At 31.1% G+C, this 9,842-nt stretch overlaps 1 protein-coding gene across 1 annotated transcript; it reads right to left on the bottom strand.

The window, feature by feature from the left end:
* On the bottom strand, window positions 1–4,006 carry LOC118054862 (G-type lectin S-receptor-like serine/threonine-protein kinase At4g27290). Its single transcript, XM_035066631.2, has 7 exons — window positions 2,617–4,006; window positions 1,866–2,030; window positions 1,552–1,706; window positions 1,235–1,445; window positions 893–1,130; window positions 656–806; window positions 1–573 (listed from the first exon to the last, which is right to left on the bottom strand). Exons 1-7 carry the CDS (start codon window positions 3,893–3,895, stop codon window positions 268–270), a joined length of 2,505 nt encoding a protein of 834 aa, XP_034922522.1. The 5' UTR covers window positions 3,896–4,006; the 3' UTR covers window positions 1–267.
* Between the last annotated feature and the right edge of the window lie 5,836 nt (window positions 4,007–9,842).

The raw sequence follows: 9,842 nt of genomic DNA on the forward strand, positions 1-9,842 counted from the left end.
TTTAGAAAAATATGAATATCAGTAAAAATATAAATCAAGAGTTTCTTTTTTATATACATGTCCACGCCACTAAATATTTTTTGATAACAATTGCACTCTTGCTAAAAAAAAAAATCTACATTCGAAATGTTTATACAAATTAAATGTAGTTTATCGTTTCTTTCTCTTGTAACTCCTCATAATCTTCAGCCTGGGAAAGGTGATGGATACGTTTGCCTGCCAGCCATGATCCTGATTTCACTCTTGAAAAAATTCATTTCGTTAATTTTACCTAGCATCAATCAATGTGATGGTAACTTCATTGACAGAACACGATTCTGGCTTGCTTGAGGAAGAACTTGCATCAATCAACTTTCTTTCAGTGAAAAAGCCAGGCTCTGTCGGTTGAGGCAATGTCCCTTCACCGCTTAACATTAGAACCACTGTTGACATGCTTGGCCTATCTTCTGGGGAGTGTTGCACACATAACAGACCCACATGAATTGACCTCATCACTTCAGTTAGATTGCAGGTTTCCACTACTAAATTATCTACCAGCTCCAAGGGTTTTCCCTCTTTGAACAGTTTCCATGCCTGAAAATCTCAAGACACATTTTGTTACTACATGCACTTGCTTTAACATAACTAAAAGGAAAAAAGATCACTTAGCCCTTACATGACCAAGAAGGTTGAGTTGATGTCCTGGATGATTAAACCCTCTGTTTCTCTTCCCACTTACAATCTCTAACACCAAGACACCAAAGCTAAATACGTCGGATTTTATCGAGAATAGACCATCAATGGCATACTCCGGTGACATGTATCCACTGCAAAAGATATGAAGATACTTGTAAGCATTTGTTTTTCATCTTGAAATAAATAGGTGAAAAAGAAAAGAGCATTAGTTTCTTACTACGTTCCCACTACTCTTTTTGTATTTGCTCCTGTTTCATTCCCTCCGAAACTTCTAGCCATGCCAAAGTCTGAGATTTTAGGATTCATCTCGTCATCTAGTAAGATGTTGCTAGGTTTAAGGTCTCTATGAATAATTCTCAATCTTGAGTCTTGATGAAGATAAAGGAGTCCTCTCGAAATGCCATTGATGATATGTATCCTCTTAGGCCAGTCCAGTAACTTGCTCTGCTTTTGATCTGTCCAGCATACATTTATGACCATGTTAATCCATGGTGACACTCAATCAATTCACTTGGGACTTAATGCTATAAACAAACATATCAATTTGGTAGGTTCGTACCATTTATGTAGAAGTCTAAGCTTTTCTTGGGCATGTATTCATAGATCAAAATCTTTTCATCTTGTTGAATGCAATATCCTAGAAGCTTTACAAGGTTTCGGTGCTGAAGTTGCGCAATGCATTTAACTTCATTCATGAACTCATCAAGCCCTTGTCTGGATTCCTTGGAAAGCCTCTTCACAGCTATTTCTTGTCCATCGTTAAACACTCCCTGCAAAATATGCAATAAAGTTGGATATTACAATGATTTTTCGATGCTAATATGTCATTTAGATGCATGTGGACCTCAAATTTCAAGTAAAGCTGAATGTGTTTACCTTATAGACAGGTCCAAACCCACCCTCCCCAAGAAAATTGGTGAATGAGAAGTTGTTGGTAGCTTTAGCTAATGTAGTGAAGTCATAGTGTGGTAGATCAAGATCTTCGTCCTGGTGAGATATGGGGAAGCTATTTTCTGGAATCTGTTCCATCCCTGTGAAATGGTACAGAGGGGTATAAACAAAAAAAAATAAAAATAGTTGTAATTTTCTTACTAATCCTAGAATTTATAACCTCATTCATCGCTTTCATAACTACAAAAATACTAAACAGGATCAAATATGAACTGATATTTGAAGGTAACGTTGCTTACTTGACCTCCCATGACTGGTAGCATCTCTCTTTCGCTGCTTCTTTTTCTTCCGTATGAACAAGCATATGCCCAAGCATACGACGAACAGTGATGCCAATATTGAGCCCACTACCACACCTACTTTGTTATTTCCTTCGGAGCCCCCTTGATCTTGATTTGCAGCGGCTACAAGAAAATTGCCATCATGAGTCCGTAATCAATTTCGAGAAATTATGTCTCCATATGAATGCAGAGACAGTGACTTACAACGAATTTTTAATTTCCTTTTCAAGAATACATTTTAACATAGTTGATAGCGCATTTGGGTGATAAACTCTTGCTTTCAGCATTGTGTGTTAGCACTTTGATCTCGGCAATATGACCAGATTAACATGACTTTAGTAACTTCAGGGACCAGTTTGACCAGAGAACTCATTGCGTTCTAAGATTTTCTATTGACAATATTGCAATGCTGTGTCAGCTACCACTTAACTAGACATGCGCGGAGGAAAGTAAACTGGAGAGGTGTGGATTTAGATTGACAGTTCAGCCACAATATCTTGAACGAAAGATCTAGTTTGACAAAGTTAAAAGTAGATGTTTCCTTTTCTCCTGTCTTGAAAAGGACATGGTGATATTCATAATGGATTCAAAGACTTCCTCTAGCATTTCACATGTTAGGCAGCTACTTATTTTTTAAAAAAAAAAAAAAAAACAGAAATCATGAACATGATAATAAACTGATTATGAAATGCAGCAAGTTTTTAATTACCTGCTTCAGAAGCGGCCATCCTAATGTAAAGATCCTGCCCATCATCTGTATACTGTCTGATATCAATCAGGTCTTGATCAAACCAGATAAAGCATCCACTTCCTTTCCCTCTTAAATCTGAATTGGCATAAGCCATACAAGAACAATTCTTCAAGCATTCTGCCCTGCATTCCTCCGTTGTCATGCTTATATTAACCATCCAATTATTCCCCTGAGGCAGTTTAACGTTGGAATACTTGATGAATCCATCTCCAATCTTGCAATCCAATGGCGTCCTTCGAATGCATCCACCAGACCAGTCTGCCTTTTGCCATTGTGCTTGGTTTTTCGGTACGAATCGGTTCAAACAACTGCAGGCAGGAGAAGTTCCGATGTTGCATCTTCCATAAGCACCACATAAATTATAATTATCGCAGTTGTCTGCCGGTGCGCTGGCGTACACAATCCAGTTATTAGTTCGATCTATCCAAGTAAGCCGATTCATGATGCCATCTTCATACAAAACCAACGTTGTAATAACAGAAATGTTAAACAGATCATAAGTGAAGTATGCAATCTCGTCATTGAACACAAAGGTATAGTTATAAATGGGATCTGGTTTCAAATAAGGCAGACCGCTAAACCCGATGCCATTCCACGGCCCTGAACGAGACCTCAAATCTGAATTATCATTGACAACCAACTCTAAACGCTTGGGGTCAACCACAAAAACATACTTGCCTGGAGAGGGATCATCGGCGCTCTTCCACGATGATATGATCACGTCCAAGCCTGGAGCTATACGCCCAACTTTCATTCCCGGAAGAAACGTATTGCCAGGATGATGGAAACTTTGCCAGAAGATGTTTTCCAGGCTATTATCATCCACGTTTCTGACAACAAGATTTCCTGTTTCCAGAAGCTGCGCAACCGGGTTTCGCGCTTGCCTTGATGAGTTGGAAGACCAAATGAGACTGTTGTTCTGATTGTAAAGCATGAGAATTCCCCTTTCATCGACCTTGAAAACTCCAGATTTATCAGCGATTGGTGTTTCTCTGTTGGCAACCCAAACGACTCTTCCCTTAGAGATCTTGTTGTACCATATTCCAAAGTATCTTTTGGTGGAATTTCCAGGGCTGAAAAACCCCATCCCGTAGTTTCCACCACTTGAGACAATGGTCTTCCCATCATCAGTGATGTTCTGGTTTGCAGCTATGGTATCTGCTGCCAAGGATGTTGTGAAGGAAGATGTGAAACAGGAGAAGAAAAGAAGGATGGGAAGGGCAACTAGGCCTTTCATCTCTGTTTTCAACCAAAATCTATTTCAGGATTGAAAACCAGGCGATGGCATTAAATGAGTGATGAGGACTGGGTCAGTTCTCCTGACCTCCTGCATCGTGTTCACTATTATAAAGAATTAGGTAACCAAGTGCTTTAAGCAAAGATTTTTTTATTGTTATTATTTAAATATTTGGATGAATACGACAAATGTGAGAAACTGGGAATGCTTTTCTTCATAAATAAAAAAAAAAATTAACTTATGATTGTTTAATAATCCATCAATGAATGGGATTTTATAAACATATTTTCTCATATTTTTTGGAACACGTGATTTCAATTCATGAAAAATTAAATAGATCCATACACACAATAGACAGTAAACAATACAGCACCAATACGTAGAAATTACAGAACATAATCTTGAGGGTTTGTTCAATGAGGTTTATTGGATATGTTTTTTAATAATTACAAATTTAAAATTTTTTTAAAATTATTAAAAATTTATATAATTATTAATTTTTTAAAATATATAAAATTAGTTAAGATACTCGAAATTTAGATTAATCTGTTTTGTTTCAAAGTTCTATCATAAAAATATTACACAGATTTTATTTATTTTTATTCTTCTGTGGACAGTATGGGTTTTGCAAGGTATCAGCCAATCCACTTGCAAGGTGTTGATGTTTATCGGTAGACCGGACCCACAACGAATATCGTGGCAACTAGCCGCGCGAGCCATCCACAACACGCACTGAATTGTTGACAAAGCTAACCAATGACTCTGCGTGTGGAGTTAATGGGCGTCTACCCTTGAGTTGACCGCCATTGTCAGCCAGTCGTCTTTGAATTATTTTAGCATAAAGTACAATTGATACCTCTAGCTCTTGAAATGTAGTCTTACTCCTCTACTGTTGCATGGAGACCACATAATTGTTTAGATTTTCTGCTTTGAAAATGTGACCTCTACTTGTCGAAAATCACACCTAAATGTAGAAATTAAGGGTCTGAAGGCAAGTCATTTTATTTCCAAGAGCTTATCCATTTCTGACTTTGGAGGACAATATGATTACATAGATCATAATGGCAAACTTATTCCCTTTCGACAAGTTTAAATATGGTGATTTGTTTTTCTATTTTAAATATTTTTTTAATTTAAAATTAATATTTTTATGTTTTTATATCATTTTAATATGCTGATATAAAAAATTATTTTTAAAAAAATAAAAAATTTATTATTTTAATATATTTTTTAGCGAAAACTATTTTAAAAAATAATCACAACTGTACTCTCAAATAATTTTTGTGTTTCAAAAGTGTTTTTGAAAAATTTAAATTTTTTTACTTTAAATTAATATTTTTTTGTGTTTTCAAATTATTTTGATTTACTGGTGTTAAAAATAATTTTTTTAAAAAAATTATTTAATATGTTTCTAAAAAATAATATTTTAAAAATTAACTTCTAACACATTTCTAAAAAGATAAAAACAAAACCCTTGATGAATGGATGAGCCTTTAGACATTGAAGCTCCATTTGTGTTTTGTTGATTGAATATGTACTTTGGCTACCCTTATGTTTAATATAGTTTGGTTATTCGTATTTACGACGTGGCTTTTTTTATATATATAGATCTTATTTTTAAAAAATTCTCAAAACTTTGGTTAATAAAAAAGCACAATTTATATTTTTTGAGATTTATTTCTTTTTTCCACCATAATTGCTAAAATCTACCACAATATCAATTACGGAATAAATGCTCCGATAATTGAGGCCCCGTGTCTGAAGAAATTGACTCGTGTTTTGCCTGATTACGATGAACGGAATGGTGATTTGTTTGTATATTGTAACGACTTGTAATTATGGAAACCAAACCATGGATGGGGTTTCCAACAAAGACCTCAGAATGCTCTGTCTGGAGTCTTCGGTCTTCATGTGAAAAGAAGTTTGAAATAAAAAGTATCCTTTTAGACTGGAAAAGATGGGCGGTCTTTCATGATTTTTTTTTTTTTTTTTATAACCAGGGTATCGCTGTACTAGATTAATCCCCTTTCATACCGGGTGACAAGTACTCTCCAAGCGACCAGGTGCAGATAAAAAAAGATATCAAACCTCAGACCTCGTAAGCAACAAGAGTGTACCTAACCACTCTGCCAGGACCCCATGGGTAAGGCGGCCTTTCATGATTAATTGCACTAAAGGTTATATGCACCAAAACAAAAGGGATAAAACGAAGGTTCTTTCATATTTATTACTTTATTAAAAGAAAACCCTCTCTCTTGATCTCCTTTATTTTTTATTAAATAAAAATTTTAGTAGTAGAAAAAATTAGCTTGTTTTTTTTATCAAAGTTTTATTTTATTTATTTATTAAAAAAATTAATTCAATTTAATTTTTATATCAATTTTAGTTTTTATTTTTTAAATTTTATTTTTTTTCACTTATTATTTTCTTAATTGAAATATTCTATTTATTAGATTTAGTTCTTGCTTTTTTATTATTTATTTGAAATAATTTATAAAATTAAAGATTTTTTTTAATTTCACTCTCTTTCTACTTTTTTTTAGCTATTAGATTTGGTTTTTATTTTTTATTGTTATTTATTTTATTTTAAATAATTTATGAAATTAGAATTTTATTTTTTTAATTTCATACTCCTTTAATTTTTTTATATGTCAGATTTAATCATTATTTTTGTTATTGTTGTTTGTTTCATTTAAAATAATTTATGAAATTAGATTTTTTTTTTATTTCATCCTCCTCCATCTTTTTTATCTATCAATTTTTATCCTTATTTTTTTAATAAACATAAAAATATATATTAATAAGTTGTTTTTCAAGTCATTTTTTATAACATAACTTAATACTGAAAAATATTACCCAATTTTTTTTTTTAATAACACTGTAAAACATTAAAAAAAATTTATTTTCTAAAAATTTATAATTTTCCGTCAAATAGACAGTGACTTCATTTACTTTTGTTTTCTCCAATGTATAGAAATGTTTTTGGTAAGTCGATCATTTTTTTTTTCTTTTTTATTATTGTAAAGAAGAGGCTTGAAATCAAGGCGGCCTTCTAAGGTAGTAACAGTGTGGATAATAACGGTTAGCTTAGGGTATAATTTTAGGAATACTACTAAAACAATAGATAATCAGTTATATATTCGCTTAATTATTAACCATCTATTTTTATTTAAAAAAAAACCTTAATTATTCGAATTAATTCAAGTGGTAAACTACTTTTTGTTCTTAATATTTAAATCCCTAAGGGGAACGAGATTTTTTTTTTTTTTTTGCACCATCCTTTTGGTTTATAGACTTTAATTAATGAAAATAATAATAAATTAATGCACTATCTTGAAGACAATGAAATAACTAGTTGAGCTATATGCTCATTCAAAAGTTTGTCAAAGCTTTTCCTCATTTTCTTTACATTAAAAATGAAATTTGTTGTGATAATTAATTGGTTAGTGGCTCCAAACTTTCCTTACAATGTTTTAATCTAAATATTGTATGTTACATTTCTTTATTTTTTGTTGCTTTGATTAGTCCATTTTTTCAGTGATTTTATGGATAATCTTATAAGGGATATTTTAGAATGACTAATATTTTGTTATGTTTTTTTTTATTATTATTATTGGGGATTTAGCAGCTGATGGATTGAAGTTCTATGATGTTCTTGAGGGAAAGGGTATTGAAGCAGAAAAGGAAATGACAGTTCAGGTTTAGAATTTATTTGGAAATGTAGTTGTGGTTGCTTTTTAAAGTATTCTTCACTCAAAAATATATTAAAATAATATATTTTTTATTTTTAAAAAATTATTTTTGATATCAACGCATCAAAATAATAAAAAAAAATATTAAAAATATATTAATTTGAAGTAAAGAAAAAATAGAAAAAATTTAAATATTTTTTAAAAAAAAAACAAATAATACTTTAATTTATGGAAGAATAAATTAATATATTTATGTCTTTCTTGTTGAAACTTTTGTTCTCTCTTGCATTTTCCTTTCTAGGTGTTCGGGTTTTAGCAAACCATGTGTCAAGTTAAGGGCTATTTTTAAAATAATATTTCTTTTATATTTGAAATTACTCTAGTAAATTAGAAGGTCTCATTTGATTTTGCTTATACTTATTTCTTATGTGTGAATAGCCTTAGAAAGATTCTAAACACATGAATTAATTTAACTAATTCAATTTTTAGAATTCCAAGTAGCTATATATTAGTTTAAATACATATCTACCATTTGGATACAAAATAAACCTTTTAGCTATTCACTTGGGAAGGGTTGGTAGTTGAATGTGAATGTTTATTTATTTATTTATTTATTATTTTGCATAAACCTTATTTTTAGTTTTTATCTAAACTATTTTTTCTCTTTTTTTTCTTCCACAAGAATTATTTTAATAAAATTCCAATTTTAATGATAATCCAAATAAAGATTTATCTCTAAATATATAAAAACTCAAAAATTTCAACGGAATTATGAGTCAATTAACAAAACAATCACAAACCATGCAATAACATGTCATAATCATACTTATTATATAGTTGGTGATAAAAGTAGATTTCTAGAAGAAAAAAAAGGAAACGAATAAATGGAAAACGATAAAAACTAAAGATGGAATATTTCAAAAATTGAAAACAATTTGCTGTTTCTCTCTCATCCAACCTCCAAATGCCATACATGCAATAACATATCATAACCATACTTAGAAATATAGAGAAAAAGTCAAATAAAAGCAAGCTTATTCTGATAGCTTTTTCTAGTTAAACAAGGTTTGAGTTTTAATCATTATATTATTTTTATTATTATTGATATTTTATTTTTATTTTTATTTTCTTCGGATTGTTATTTAAAAGAAGTAGAGGCCGGGTGATAACCTAACATTCTTGGGCGCGGCATACAAATATATTTTTTTTCTTTAATAAAGTCAAAGATATTTTCTCTTTATTAGAGTTAAACATACTTTTTCTCTAATAAAATTAGAGATATTTTGCACGATTAAAAAACAAACAATGATGAATAATTTTTTTAATAATTAATTTTATTGAAGGAATAAAATTTCAGGTTTATAAATATGGAAACTGCTCGCACGATAACATCGGCAATAAAATCATCGATGAAAGTGCATTCGTTTTAATGGAGTCATATTTCCAAAAATCCTGAATGAAAGCCTATAATTGATGCTTGGTTCGAAAATTTCAAGATTAGTATATACATAAATATGTTTTTCTTATTAAATTCAACCAATTTTTTATTTTTAATAAACTAATTATTTTATAAAATTGACGTGCAAGGAAATCTTTTACTAAGAGCAGGCTGACAATGCTATTGCTAGAAGGGTATGGAAGAATCATAGGGCTATTAAGTAAGGTTGAATTCAAAATATAGGTGTTCTATTTTAAAAAAAAATGTTCAAATTTTATTTTGTCATCTTAATCAATAATGTATTTCATATACCGGGTTGTATGATTTCTTGTATGAGGCGTAGAAAAATCAAAGAACTATGCAAAATAAAGAGGTCTTCCAAGTTAGGAGAACATAGTAGTGTGGAGAGATTTCAGACCTCCGCACATTTCAGAGGTTATCTGGGAAGTTTATATCCAACACATGATATATAAGCGTTTTGTGTGGTAGTCACAGTCCGATGCAGATAACCAGAACAATGAGATTCATTGTTCAATTAACACGCACACCAACAGATCCTTTCTATTCATTTTGCATGCAAAGCAGATAGTAAGATTTTGTTTTATTACATATATTTTTTTAAAAATAGTTGTTTTATATGAAAATATTTAACTAACAATAGCTTCCTTTTGCAAGCTATAATTTTTTAATGTAACCCAAGACTGATAAAGTTTTTTGTTGAAACTCACATACAAAATGAGAATTGTCGGAAAAATAGTGTGACAACTTGTGTATAGTTGAGCTTAGAAGTTCATGATAAATCTAATTTCATAATTCT

The sequence above is a fragment of the Populus alba genome, chromosome 1 (assembly GCF_005239225.2).
Source record: "Populus alba chromosome 1, ASM523922v2, whole genome shotgun sequence".
Lineage (NCBI taxonomy): Eukaryota > Viridiplantae > Streptophyta > Magnoliopsida > Malpighiales > Salicaceae > Populus > Populus alba.

Excerpts from the sequence above, each read along its gene's own strand:
- LOC118054862 (XM_035066631.2), bottom strand. The coding sequence starts at position 3,895 with ATGAAAGGCCTAGTTGCCCTTCCCATCCTTCTTTTCTTCTCCTGTTTC. Across the intron at positions 2,031-2,616 it reads GATGGCCGCTTCTGAAGCAG|CCGCTGCAAATCAAGATCAA; the intron begins GTAATTAAAAAC and ends ATTTTCTTGTAG. Across the intron at positions 1,131-1,234 it reads CTTAGACTTCTACATAAATG|ATCAAAAGCAGAGCAAGTTA; the intron begins GTACGAACCTAC and ends TATGCTGGACAG.